At 42.4% G+C, this 14,584-nt stretch overlaps 1 protein-coding gene across 5 annotated transcripts in view; it reads right to left on the reverse strand.

Moving 5' to 3' along the window:
• Positions 1-9,526: 9,526 nt before the first annotated feature.
• LOC106562535 (semaphorin-6D-like) overlaps positions 9,527-14,584 on the reverse strand; it is a 41,643-nt gene continuing 36,585 nt past the window's right edge. For all 5 annotated transcript variants that reach the window (XM_014127475.2, XM_045689386.1, XM_045689388.1 and 2 more), the window contains one exon: positions 9,527-13,680. In XM_014127475.2, the coding sequence (XP_013982950.2) occupies positions 12,475-13,680 (1,206 nt within the window). In that variant the 3' untranslated portion in view covers positions 9,527-12,474. The remainder of the gene's footprint in view (positions 13,681-14,584) is intronic.

The following is a 14,584-nucleotide window of genomic DNA, read 5'->3' on the forward strand; positions in this document are numbered from 1 at the left end:
AAATACTCCAGATGTGACAGACTGACCCTAGCCCCCCGACACTACTGCAGCATAAATACTGGAGGCTGAGACAGGAGGGGTCAGGAGACACTGTGGCCCCATCCGATGAAACCAAACAGGTAGGATATAAACCCCACCGACTTTGCCAAAGCACAGCCCCCACACCACTGGAGAGGTATCTCCAACCACCAACATACCATCCCGGGGCAAGGCCGAGTAAAGCCCACAAATATCTCCGCCACGGCACAACCCAAGGGGGGGCCAACCCAGACAGGAAGATGACGTCAGTGACTCAACCCACTCAAGTGACGCACCCTTCCCAGGGACGGCATGGAAGAACACCAGTAAGCCAGTGACTCAGTCCCTGTAATAGGGGTAGAGGCAAAGAATCCCAGTGGAAAGAGGGGAACCGGCCAGGCAGAGACAGCAAGGGCGGTTCGTTGCTCCAGCCTTTCCGTTCACCTTCACACCCCTGGGCCAGACTACACTTAATCATAGGACCTACTGAAGAGATATGTCTTCAGTAAAGACTTAAAGGTTGAGACTGAGTCTGCGTCTCTCACATGGGTAGGCAGACTATTCCATAAAAATGGAGCTCTATAGGAGAAAGCCCTGCCTCCAGCTGTTTTCTTAGAAATTCTAGGAACAATTAGGAGGCCCGCGTCTTGTGACCGTAGCGTACGTGTAGGTATGTACGGCAGGACCAAATCGGAAAGATAGGTAGGAGCAAGCCCATGTAATGCTTTGCAGGTTAGCAGTAAAACCTTGAATTCAGCCCTTGCCTTAACAGGAAGCCAGTGTAGGGAGGCTAGCACTGGAGTAATATGATCAAATTTTTTGGTTCTTGTCAGGATTCTAGCAGCCGTATTTAGCACTAACTGAAGTTTATTTAGTGCTTTATCCGGGTAGCCGGAAAGTAGAGCATTGCAGTAGTCCAACCTAGAAGTAACAAAGGCATGGATTAATGTTTCTGCGTCATTTTTGGACAGAAAGTTTCAGATTTTTGCAATGTTACGTAGATGGAAAAAAGCTGTCCTTGAAACAGTCTTGATATGTTCTTCAAAAGAGAGATCAGGGTCCAGAGTAACGCCGAGGTCCTTCACAGTTTTATTTGAGACGACTGGACAACCATCCAGATTAATTGTCAGATTCAACAGAAGATCTCTTTGTTTCTTGGGACCTAGAACAAGCATCTCTGTTTTGTCCGAGTTTAAAAGTAGAAAGTTTGCAGCCTTCCACTTCCTTATGTCTGAGACACAGAAGTAGGGCCTTCTAGAAGTAGGGCCTTCTATGCCATCAAAAATAACATAAAATTTGACATACCAATTAGGATCTGGCAAAAAATACTTTAATCAGTTATAGAACCCATTCCCCTTTATGGTTGTGAGGTCTGGGGTCCGCTCACCAACCAAGAATTCACAAAATGGGAAAAACACCAAATTGAGACTCTGCATGCAGAATTCTGAAAAAATATCCTCCATGTATAACGTAAAATACCAAATAATGCATGCAGAGCAGAATTAGGCCAATACCCACTAATTATCAAAATCCAGAAAACAGCCGTTAAATTCCACAACCATCTAAAAGGAAGTGATTCCCAAACCTTTCATTACTTACAGAGAGATGAACCTGGAGAACAATCCCCCAAGCAAGCTGGTCCTGGGGCTGTGTGGTGTCTGTTTGTGTTTGTGAACAGCAACACAAATAGACCTAACCAAATCATGAGAAAACAAAAAGACAATTACTTGACACATTGGAAAGAATTAACAAAGAAAGTAAGCAAAATAGAATGCTATTTGGCCCTAAACAGAGAGTACACAGTGGTAGAATACCTGATCACTGTGACTGACCCAAACTTAAGGAAAGCTTTGACTATGTACAGACTCAGTGAGCATAGCCTTGCTATTGAGAAATGCTGCCGTGGGCAGACCTGGCTTTCAAGAGAAGACAGGCTATGTGCACACTGCCCACAAAATGAGGTGGAAATTGAGCTGCACTTCCTAACCTCCTGCCAAATGTATGACCATATTAGGGACATTCATTTCCTTCAGATTACACAGAACCACAAAGAATTTGAAAACAAATCCAATTTTGATAAACTCCCATATTTGTTGGGTGAAATACCAGTGTGCCATCACAGCAGCAAGATTTGTGTCCTGTTGCCACAAGAAAAGGGCAACCAGTGAACAACAAACATCATTGTAAATACAACCCATATTTATGTTTATTTACTTTCCCTTTTGTACTTTAACTATTTGCACATCGTTACACCACTGTATATGACATAATATGACATTTGAAATGTCTATTATTATATTATTTTGGAACTTGTGAATGTAATATTTAATGTTCACTTTTTATTGTTTATTTCACTTTTGTTTATCCATTTCACTAGCATTGACCATGTAAACATATGTTTCCCATACCAATAAAGCCCTTTGAATTGAATTGAGAGGAGTAGCTAGGAGGTGAGAGTTTTCAACCTGCCCTGCTGAAAGCAAATGAAAGAGGTCTTGTGTCAACATTCTGACGGCAATGACGATGACCCACCCTGTTCGAACACACACTCTTGACTTGGATCTCAGGGTAGGTGATGCCAATGCATGGTTAGAGTTGTGTCACTGCATGGTTCGAGTGGTGTCACTGCATGGTTAGAGTGATGTCACTGCATGGTTAGAGTGGTGTCACTGCATGGTTACAGTGATGTCACTGCATGGCTAGGGTGATGTCACTACATGGTTAGAGTGGTGTCACTGCATGGTTACGGTGGTGTCACTGCACTGTTAGAGTGATGTCACTGCATGGTTAGAGTGGTGTCACAGCATGGTTACAGTGATGTCACTGCATGGTTTCTGTGGTGTCACTGCATGGTTACGGTGATGTCACTGCATGGTTAGAGGGGTGTCACTGCATGGTTAGGGTGATGTCACTGCATATTTCGTTCTCACTAGTTCACATCTGCACCTACAGTTGAAGTTGGAAGTTTACATACACCTTAGCCAACTACATTTAAACTCAGTTTTTCACAATTCCTGACATTTAATTCTAGCAAAAATTCCCTGTCTTAGATCAGTTAGGATCACCACTTGATTTTAAGAATGTGAAATGTCAGAATAACAGTAGAGAGAATGATTTATTTCAGCTTTAATTTCTTTCATCATATTCCCAGTGGGTCAGAAGTTTACATACACTCAATTAGTATTTGGTAGCATTGCCTTTAAATTGTTTAACTTGGGTCAAACATTTTGGGTTGCCTTCCACAAGCTTCCCACAATAAGTTGGGTGAATTTTGGACCATTCCTCCTGGTGTAACTGAGTCAGGTTTGTAGGCCTCCTTGCTCGCACACGCTTTTTCAGTTCTGCCCACAAATTTTCTTTAGGATTGAGGTATATATCCCCCAGAGTCTGTGTGTTGTCAGTACCCTGTAAATGTTCATTATGTGTCGTTAGTACCCCGTATATGTTCATTATGTGTTGTTAGTTCCCTGTATATGTTCATTATTGTAACGGCTGTCTTTGGAGAGAGTGGACCAAGGCGCAGCGTGGTTAGTGAATTTATTAAAGATCGAACACTTTAAACACAAAAAAGGTGCAAAACACTAAACAGAAAATATCTACCCACAAAACCCAAAGGAAAAACATGCTGCCTAAGTATGACTCCCAATCAGCAACAACGATGTACAGCTGTTCCTGATTGGGAGCCATACCCGGCCGAAACAAAGCAATCCCCAACATAGAAATACAGACATAGAATGCCCACCCAAATCACACCCTGACCAAACCTAAATAGAGACATAAAAAGGCTCTCTCAGGTCAGGGCGTGACAATTATGTGTTGTTAGTACCCTGTATATGTTCATTATCTGTTTTTAGTACCATGTATATGTTCATTGTGTGTTGTCAGTTCCCTGTTTATGTTCATCGTGTTGTTAGTACCCTGTATATGTTCATTATGTGTTGTTAGTACCCTGTATATGTTCATTATGTGTTGTTAGTACCCTGTATATGTTCATTATGTGTTGTCAGCACCCTGTTTATGTTCATCGTGTTGTTAGTACCATGTATATGTTCATTATGTGTTGTCAGTACCCTGTTTATGTTAATTATGTGTTGTTATTACCCTGTTTATGTTAATTATGTGTTGTCAGTACCCTGTTTATGTTCATTATGTGTTGTTAGCACCCTGTTTATGTTCATCGTGTTGTTAGTACCCTGTTTATGTTCATTATGTGTTGTCAGTACCCTGTTTATGTTCATTATGTGTTGTTAGTACCCTGTTTATGTTCATTATGTGTTGTCAGTACCCTGTTTATGTTCATTATGTGTTGTTAGTACCCTGTTTATGTTCATTATGTGTTTTTAGTACCATGTTCATTATGTGTTGTCAGCACCCTGTTTATGCTCATCGTGTTGTTAGTACCCTGTATATGTTCATTATGGGTTGTTAGTACCCTGTTTATGTTCATTATGTGTTGTTAGTACTCCGTTTATGTTCATTATGTTGTTAGTACCCTGTTTATGTTCATTATGTGTTGTTAGTAGCCTGTTTATGTTCATTATGTTGTTAGTACCCTGTATATGTTCATTATGTGTTGTTAGTACCCTGTTTATATTCATTATGTGTTGTTAGTACCCTGTATATGTTCATTATGTGTTGTTAGTACCCTGTTTATGTTCATTATGTGATTTTAGTGCCATGCTTATGTTCATTATGTTTTTAGTACCCTGTATATGTTCATCATGTGTTGATAGTACCCTGTTTATGTTCATTATGTGATTTTAGTACCATGTATATGTTCATTATGTGTTGTCAGCACCCTGTTTATGTGCATTATGTGTTGTTAGTACCCTGTTTATGTTCATTATATGTTTTTAGAACCCTGTTTATGTTCATTATGTTTTTAGAACCCTGTTTATGTTCATTATGTGTTTTTATCACCCTGTTTATGTTCATTATGTTTTTAGAACCCTGTTTATGTTCATTATATGTTTTTAGCACCCTGTTTATGTTCATTATATGTTTTTAGCACCCTGTTTATGTTCATTATATGTTTTTAGCACCCTGTTTATGTTAGGCCCGGATTCAATCTGAGCGCTCTATTCGACAATGTGGCCTTTAAAGGTAATGATACTGCGTACATATAGATCACATTTAGAGTAAACGCTGCAGATGACAGTTCAATTGGAAATGACCTTTAAATGCCAAGCACACTATAGTGCTGTTTCGGATTGAACCCTGGCCTGAATGTGTTGTGTGTACCCTGTTTATGTGTTGTGTGTACCCTGTTTATGTTCATTATGTGTTGTCAGCACCCTGTTTATGTTCATCGTGTTGTTAGTACCCTGTATATATGTTCATTATGTGTTGTTAGTACCCTGTATATGTTCATTATGTGTTTTTAGTACCATGTTCATTATGTGTTGTCAGCACCCTGTTTATGCTCATCGTGTTATTAGTACCCTGTATATGTTCATTATGGGTTGTTAGTACCCTGTTTATGTTCATTATGTGTTGTTAGTACCCTGTTTATGTTCATTATGTTGTTAGTACCCTGTTTATGTTCATTATGTGTTATTAGTAGCCTGTTTATGTTCATTATGTTGTTAGTACCCTGTATATGTTCATTATGTGTTGTTAGTACCCTGTTTATATTCATTATGTGTTGTTAGTACCCTGTCTATGTTCATTATGTGTTGTTAGTACCCTGTATATATGTTCATTATGTGTTGTTAGTACCCTGTCTTTGTTCATTATGTGTTTTAGTACCATGTTCATTATGTGTTGTCAGCACCCTGTTTATGCTCATCGTGTTATTAGTACCCTGTACATGTTCATTATGGGTTGTTAGTACCCTGTTTATGTTCATTATGTGTTGTTAGTACCCCGTTTATGTTCATTATGTTGTTAGTACCCTGTTTATGTTCATTATGTGTTGTTAGTAGCCTGTTTATGTTCATTATGTTGTTAGTACCCTGTATATGTTCATTATGTGTTGTTAGTACCCTGTTTATGTTCATTATGTGATTTTAGTGCCATGCTTATGTTCATTATGTTTTTAGTACCCTGTATATGTTCATCATGTGTTGTTAGTACCCTGTTTATGTTCATTATGTGATTTTAGTACCATGTTCATTATGTGTTGTCAGCACCCTGTTTATGTTCATTATGTGTTGTTAGTACCCTGTTTATGTTCATTATGTTTTTAGAACCCTGTTTATGTTCATTATGTTTTTAGAACCCTGTTTATGTTCATTATGTGTTGTTAGTACCCTGTTTATGTTCATTACATGTTTTTGGAACCCTGTTTATGTTCATTATGTTTTTATAACCCTGTTTATGTTCATTATGTTTTTAGAACCCTGTTTATGTTCATTATATGTTTTTAGCACCCTGTTTATGTTCATTATATGTTTTTGGAACCCTGTTTATGTTCATTATGTGTTTTTAGCACCCTGTTTATGTTCATTATGTTTTTAGAACCCTGTTTATGTTCATTATATGTTTTTAGCACCCTGTTTATGTTCATTATATGTTTTTAGCACCCTGTTTATGTTCATTATATGTTTTTAGCACCCTGTTTATGTTAGGCCCGGATTCAATCTGAGCGCTCTATTCGACAATGTGGCCTTTAAAGGTAATGATACTGCGTACATATAGATCACATTTAGAGTAAACGCTGCAGATGACAGTTCAATTGGAAATGACCTTTAAATGCCAAGCACACTATAGTGCTGTTTCGGATTGAACCCTGGCCTGAATGTGTTGTGTGTACCCTGTTTATGTGTTGTGTGTACCCTGTATATGTGTTGTTGCCTGTCGTGTTTATGTGATGTTGCCTGTAGTGTTTATGTGTTGTTGCCTGTAGTGTTTATGTGTTGTTGCCTGTAGTGTTTATGTGATGTTGTCTGTAGTGTTTATGTGTTGTTGTCTGTAGTGTTTATGTGATGTTGTCTGTAGTGTTTATGTGATGTTGTCTGTAGTGTTTATGTGTTGTTGCCTGTAGTGTTTATGTGATGTTGTCTGTAGTGTTTATGTGATGTTGTCTGTAGTGTTTATGTGTTGTTGTCTGTAGTGTTTATGTGTTGTTGTCTGTAGTGTTTATGTGAAGTTGTCTGTAGTGTTTATGTGATGTTGTCTGTAGTGTTTATGTGATGTTGTCTGTAGTGTTTATGTGATGTTGTCTGTAGTGTTTATGTGATGTTGTCTGTAGTGTTTATGTGTTGTTGTCTGTAGTGTTTATGTGAAGTTGTCAGTAGTGTTTATGTGATGTTGTCTGTAGTGTTTATGTGATGTTGTCTGTAGTGTTTATGTGATGTTGTCTGTAGTGTTTATGTGATGTTGTCTGTAGTGTTTATGTGTTGTTGTCTGTAGTGTTTATGTGATGTTGTCTGTAGTGTTTATGTGATGTTGTCTGTAGTGTTTATGTGTTGTTGTCTGTAGTGTTTATGTGTTGTTGTCTGTAGTGTTTATGTGTTGTTGTCTGTAGTGTTTATGTGATGTTGTCTGTAGTGTTTATGTGATGTTGTCTGTAGTGTTTATGTGATGTTGTCTGTAGTGTTTATGTGATGTTGTCTGTAGTGTTTATGTGATGTTGTCTGTAGTGTTTATGTGATGTTGTCTGTAGTGTTTATGTGAAGTTGTCTGTAGAGTTTATGTGATGTTGTCTGTAGTGTTTATGTGATGTTGTCTGTAGTGTTTATGTGAAGTTGTCTGTAGTGTTTATGTGATGTTGTCTGTAGTGTTTATGTAATGTTGTCTGTAGTGTTTTTGTGATGTTGTCTGTAGTGTTTATGTGATGTTGTCTGTAGTGTTTATGTGAAGTTGTCTGTAGTGTTTATGTGATGTTGTCTGTAGTGTTTATGTGTTGTTGTCTGTAGTGTTTATGTGAAGTTGTCTGTAGTGTTTATGTGATGTTGTCTGTAGTGTTTATGTAATGTTGTCTGTAGTGTTTTTGTGATGTTGTCTGTAGTGTTTATGTGATGTTGTCTGTAGTGTTTATGTGTTGTTGTCTGTAGTGTTTATGTAATGTTGTCTGTAGTGTTTTTGTGATGTTGTCTGTAGTGTTTATGTGATGTTGTCTGTAGTGTTTATGTGATGTTGTCTGTAGTGTTTATGTGAAGTTGTCTGTAGTGTTTATGTGATGTTGTCTGTAGTGTTTATGTAATGTTGTCTGTAGTGTTTTTGTGATGTTGTCTGTAGTGGTGACTGAGAGGAGAATGACCTCCAGATGCATGGTGTCCTTCAGGCCCAGCGTTACAGCGTGCATGAGTGTGCCTGACATCAGAGCTTAATAGTGGGGGGGGGGTGTAGCAGGCAAATAGAGGAGCCATTAAATAGCACTACATCTGCCACTGTAATGACAACACCATGAATCACACAGGTAAGCAGAACCCCATTGTGTGTTTGTGTGTATCTGTAAAACAGAGAATGTCATTCTTCAGCATAATTATTTTCATTCAACGGATCAAGCGGGGTAAGAGTAGCCTCCTCATACCCCCACCCAGGCCTGGTCCGCTCTTCTATATCTCATCTCATCACTGTGACCGTACTGGGTTAGTGTGCATGTGTACGGTGTGTTAGTGTGTGTTCAAGTGCCTGGCACAGTGCTGAGGCTCAGATCTTAAGCCGAGAGCAGGGAGGGACTTGGACCAGATGTTCATCTCCACAGCAACAAACCACTCTGGAAACTTTCCCACATGACCACACACACACACACACACACACACACACACACACACACACACACACACACACACACACACACACACACACACACACACACACACACTCTGCTCTGCAACAGATCTCCTCTCAGATGGCAATCACCAATCCAGCGCTGCTATGACCAAAAGGGAATCGAACCAAGGTCATCTGCAAACCTCAAGACCATGTAAGCCCACTAAGCTAAAGCCTAGGCATGCAACAGCACTACTTTGCTTTGGAAATGCAACAACTCAACATTGTTGTTGGCAGGACAACAACACTATTGGCAAGGTAACAATGACTTATTGGCAACCCTAAGCAGAAACAGCCTGGCCTGCAACACCAAATCTTAACAAATCTCCATCCACATTTTGAATTTGTATTTGTGAAACAATGCTGTCTTACATGTATAACTGTAGATATGTAGCTCAGTCAGTGCCAGAGGAGAACAGGACATTGTTTGGCAGAGGTGTAAATAGTGTTTGATGTTAGCTAGTGGTTTGTGATGATAGCAGGGGTGCATGGAGACAAATAGCCTGTTCTTCTGCTGTGGGATATGTTGAAGAAGGAACACTTTGTATAAATATAGGCATTAGTGTCCCAGTTAAGATTTCACTCATGAAACTCTAATGAAACAAAAGCTTGAGGAGTGGCTTTGCTAAATCACTACAGTTGAACATGAACAGTATGTTGATATCTGACTTCTATAGTGAGTTCAGTGATCACTGCATCTTGTGCTCACTAACTGGATTAGAGAATCACTGGTCTAATCCGCTGTCTTCTGAGAATCAGAAAAAAACAAGGATATCTCTCAGAATCAGAATTCTGTGCAGTAAAATTTTATTTCAACTATACATGCCATGTTAAAAAAAATCATCAAGAAGTCCTGAAACAAAAGACGATCATTTTGTACACATTCACAGTTCCAACTTTACAACATATCTACAAACACTCTGAACAAACATCAGGAGGTCTTACTGTCCAATCAGAACAGTATTAGAAAGGTAATGTCGACGAGGCTGGTTCATCTGCACACATAGAGCATAGATAGACAGGAGGGTAGGAAGGCTTTAGACTGACACTGCAACACAAAGACCCAGGTCAATATGGCAATGCACAAGACAGCTGAGCACAGCCTGTCTGTCTGGATGAATGGAACAGAGGGGTGTGTGTGTGTGTGTGTGTGTGTGTCTCTGAGCCCAAACACTGGTTAGCAGAGGACGACTGATAGACAATATACTTTAATTAATACAATTATCTTTTTAAACAAAATGTGGCTTCGGGTTCCAAACAGGCAGACAAATTAATTCCCCAAATAAAGTAAATGTACCCAAATCATAAACTTCATTCTCAATGTAAGATCTGACCCACATCCTGTTGTTATACATGTCCTGGTCACATGACCACTGCTCACTCTAATGGAACAGTTTATTAAGACATTAGATACACATCTTTGATCTATAATAATTACCCGGAGTGTTTACCTTAATACTGGGTTAGATGTTTTATTGAGTACTGTATTGACTGTTTACTGTATATTGGGCTGTATAGTGCCATGTTGAGCTGAGTGTTTTGAAGCAAAGCATTTAGAGAGAAGACAAGAGTCAGTCAGTCTACATCCCCATGCCATAATAGTACATTCACTGCATGGAACCTCAGCTTGGCCTATCAGCAGCCTTCTTTTTCATGAGGTCATATACGGATACTGTAATCCCAGCATGCTTTGCTTCAGCCTGCATTCTGTAATGGAATGTTGGTGACTAAACCGACTCTTAGTTCTAGAATCGAAATAACTGCAGTTTGGTAGATAAATACAAATTTAAATGCGGAACACAAATTTCACTCTGAATTCAAATAATCAGAGTTGCTTAGGCTATATTGTAACAATAATGACATATTCAGGACCAAATCACTTTTTTCCCTCAATATTTCTGTATATCGATCATTCGTTGAATAAGGCACACGATGCACAGATTGGGGTTAACTGGCCTAAAAATAGGTATACTCATATATTTATAATATGTACAGTATCTTGTCATTACCAGCATGACTCGGTAGGACACATTGGTAGATGTTGGTGTGATTGTACACTTGTCACTCACTGGGAAACTGCAAACACAACACTGCCTCTGGAACCAAAATGGCAACCAGAGAACCAAAGATCTAAGATCAGTTACCCTGGAAATGGTGAAGATTAGGTTTGAGAGAGGGTAAGCTGATCCTGCATCTGTACCTTGGGGCAACTACCACACAGAGAACAGTGTGTGAACTCCCACCGGAGCACAGAGACTAACACTAGTGACGGACATGCAGTTGGCAGGTGAGACAGACAGACATGTTACAGAACGCCATTTCAACCTGACACAACTAAACCCATTGGTGTTGCATAAAATGTTTACGTCTTCCATTTCTGAATAAAATGAAGAAAACCAAACCAAAACAACACCAGCCTGTTGAAGTGGGTTGGATGAAATGTTTCTAAATACCACACTGCTACATTGAAAGACTGGAGGAAAGGTCTCTGCATCGCCAGTCTGTATCTGTGTGTCTGTGTGAGACAGGAGAAGAGTGGTATGTGTTGATAGAGGACTCTGATGTCACTGGAGCCTGTTCTAACAGTGCATTGAATTGCATGGTCTGTACACACACACACACACACACACACACACACACACACACACACACACACACACACACACACACACACACACACACACACACACACACACACACGTCAGAAGACAACGGCAGCTGTAGGGTACAGACACATAAGAGGACTAAATACACTCAACATATAGTACTCATCATAAACCAATAGCAACATACATTACTCATCATAAACCAATAGCAGCAAACGTGTTTAGTAGATATCCCAGTGAGTTACAGAGGGTCCCTGTTAGGGTACGTAGGCAGCCAGGCCTTTCACCTCCCCAAGCAAAGTGTGTGTGTATGTGTTTGCTGTACATTGGGTTTTGCCCTCTAGCTGACACACACTGGTGTTCTCTCTGTTGCCTTCCTTCCTCCTCAGTCTTTATAGTTGAGTTAAACACCTCTAAAGGGACACTATGTTTAGTGTCTCCTCGCTGCTCTCCCCCATCAGCCAGACAGACAAGATACAAACAGTTCTATCGTATTCCTCCCCCTTGTTCAGTTCAGTCCAGTTCACATTCATGGGAAGACAGAGGGTGTCCTCCAAATGGCACCCTTATTCCCTATATAGTGCACTAGGTACAACCAGGCCTATGTGCCGTGGTCAGAAGTAGTTGACAACAAAGGGAATAGGGTGCCATTTGTGACATAAACAGACAGTGCTTAGTGACAGTGAGACATCAGACCCATTCTTCAAGTAGTTCTCGGAGTTAGACCTTGTACCGTCCACAGTCAGGATCATAGGGCCAGGCTACACACTGGGGGCCACGCTAGTCCCCTACAGGACCCCTACACCCATCTACCCCCACCCTGCCTTATGTCCTGGGGCTGGGCTGGGGTTAGTGTGTCAGGGCCAGGGGTCAGGGTTAGAGGAGACTGACCAGTGTGTTGTGAGATGGAGAGAAACATGGAGCCACAAGACAAGACACAGAACTCCACGTCACATCTTTGGCCACTGGTGTGATTTCCCTTTTTAGAGTGAAGGAATGAATCATTCCATAGGGAACACACCCCAACACACATGGTCCTACTCCCTCCCTAAGCCTTCTCACAACCAGTCTGGCTCTAGAGCACACTCAGTAGTGCCCCTGCCCTGTCCCAGTTAGTACACTCCATAGTGTCCTAGTAGCTGTACTTGTTGACCACCCTCATCTGAGGAGTCTGTGGGGTGAAGGCGTTGGGTTTAGGGGGGACGTCAGGCTTTAGGGACGGGGTCCGTTTAAGCCCCTGGCGAGGGAGTGAGCCGTGCCCACTGTAGCTGCTCTGGCGGGACAGGGAGGGGGGGTGGGGGTGTTGATGGGGGGAGTGGAGCCCCCTCTGGGAGTCCAGTCTGGAGGGAGGGGTGGGGGGCATGTACCCCCCTCTGTTCATACTGTGTTGGTGCGACAACGACACCCCCATACTGACCCCGTTGGGAGAGGTGGCGGTGAGGGAGTGTCTGTGAGAAGAGCTCCTGTGATGAGAGCCGTACCTCCTCTCCAGGGTGCCGCTCATGCTTCCTCCCATACCCAGGCTGCCTGTGGGGGAGCTAGGGGTGGAGGGCAGGGGGACGTCAACCCTCTTGGTGGGGCTGTGCCTGGGCAGGGAGGAGGAGGAGGGGGAGTAAAGAGAGGCCTCTCGGCTGGGGACCTTGGGGGGAACCTCAGTGATGTCCCCTAGATGCTCCAGCATCAGGTGTTGTCTGCTGGGTCGGGCCGCTGAGCCGGCCCCCTCTTGGAGGATAGCCTTGGAGCTAGCGTTAGCCGTGTTAGCATCATTCAGGTGCTTCAGCAGGTCGTTCAGTGTGTTCCTGGCATCCAGCGACCTCTTCTGCTCCTTCCTGCTTCCTTTAGAATGAGGGGGCGTGGCCTGCAGGTGTTCCATGTTCTCTGGCTTCCTGTCCAGGGTGCGCGGCGGCGTGACGTCGTCGGCCGGGTTTCCATAGTAACCACTGCGGTATTCGTGCGTGGCGTTGGGAAGGACGACGGCACTGGGGATGTGGGAGTGTCCCAGCGCAGGGTGGGGGTGGGGCTGGGGGTGAGGAGGGGGGGAGGAACTGGGGTGGAACTGGGGACTCTTGGCGATGGAGGAGGAGGTAGAGTTGGAGTTCTTCCTGGATCCGTTGATCTTCCCGTGGTGATTGGCTCGCTCCCACTGGTTCCTGATTGGCTGCAGGCCTTTCTGCTGCAGCACAGGGGTAGACTCGGGGGTGGGCAGGGCGGCCAGCTCGGGGGGCTGACAGCCGTCCCGGAGGATCATGGTCTTGGTGTCTCCGTTAGGAGTTAGGTCCTTACCACTGCTCAGTAAGTTGGTGTACAGCTTGGGACAGTCCAGACTTGGCTGGTACTCCTGGAGACAAGACAGGACAGGAAGACAGAAGAGAGGGCATTGTTAATTTGGTTCCTCCAGCCAACACACACACACACACACACACACACACACACACACACACACACACACACACACACACACACACACACACACACACACACACACACACACACACACACACACACACACGTTTGACTTTTTAAACATTTTGTTAGGTTACAGCCTTATTATAAAATGGATTAAATAAAAATAAATCCTCAGCAATCTACACACAATACCCCATAATGACAAAAGAAAAACAGGTTTTTAGATCTGGGGAAGGGTACCAAAAACTGTCTGCAGCATTGACGGTCCCCAAAAGCACAGAGGCCTCCATCATTCTTAAATGGAAGAGTTTGGAACCACCAAGACTCTTCCTAAAGCTGGCCTTGGTCAAGGAGGTAACCAAGAACCCGATGGTCACTCTGACAGAGCTCTAGAGTTCCTCTGTGGAGATGGGAGAACCTTCCAGAAGGACAACCATCAAAAGGCACTTAAAGACTCTCAGACCATGAGAAACAAGATTCTCTGGTCTGATGAAACCAAGATTGAACTCTTTGGCCTGAATGTCAAGCATCACGTCTGGAAGAAACCTGGCACTATCCCTACGGTGAAGCATGGTGGTGGCAGCATCATGCTGTGGGGATGTTTTTCAGAGGCAGGGATTGGGAGACTAGTCAGGATTCAGGGAAAGATGAACGGAGCAAAGTACAGAGAGAACCTTGATGAAAACCTGCTCCAGAGCACTCAGGAACTCAGAATGGGGCGAAGGTTCACCTTCCAACAGAACAACGACCCTAAGCACACAGCCAAGAAAACGCAGGAGTGGATTCGGGACAGGTCTCTGAATGTCCTTGAGTGGCCCAGCCAGAGCCCAGACTTA

Source organism: Salmo salar, chromosome ssa11, assembly GCF_905237065.1.
Source record: "Salmo salar chromosome ssa11, Ssal_v3.1, whole genome shotgun sequence".
Taxonomy (NCBI): Eukaryota; Metazoa; Chordata; class Actinopteri; order Salmoniformes; family Salmonidae; genus Salmo; species Salmo salar.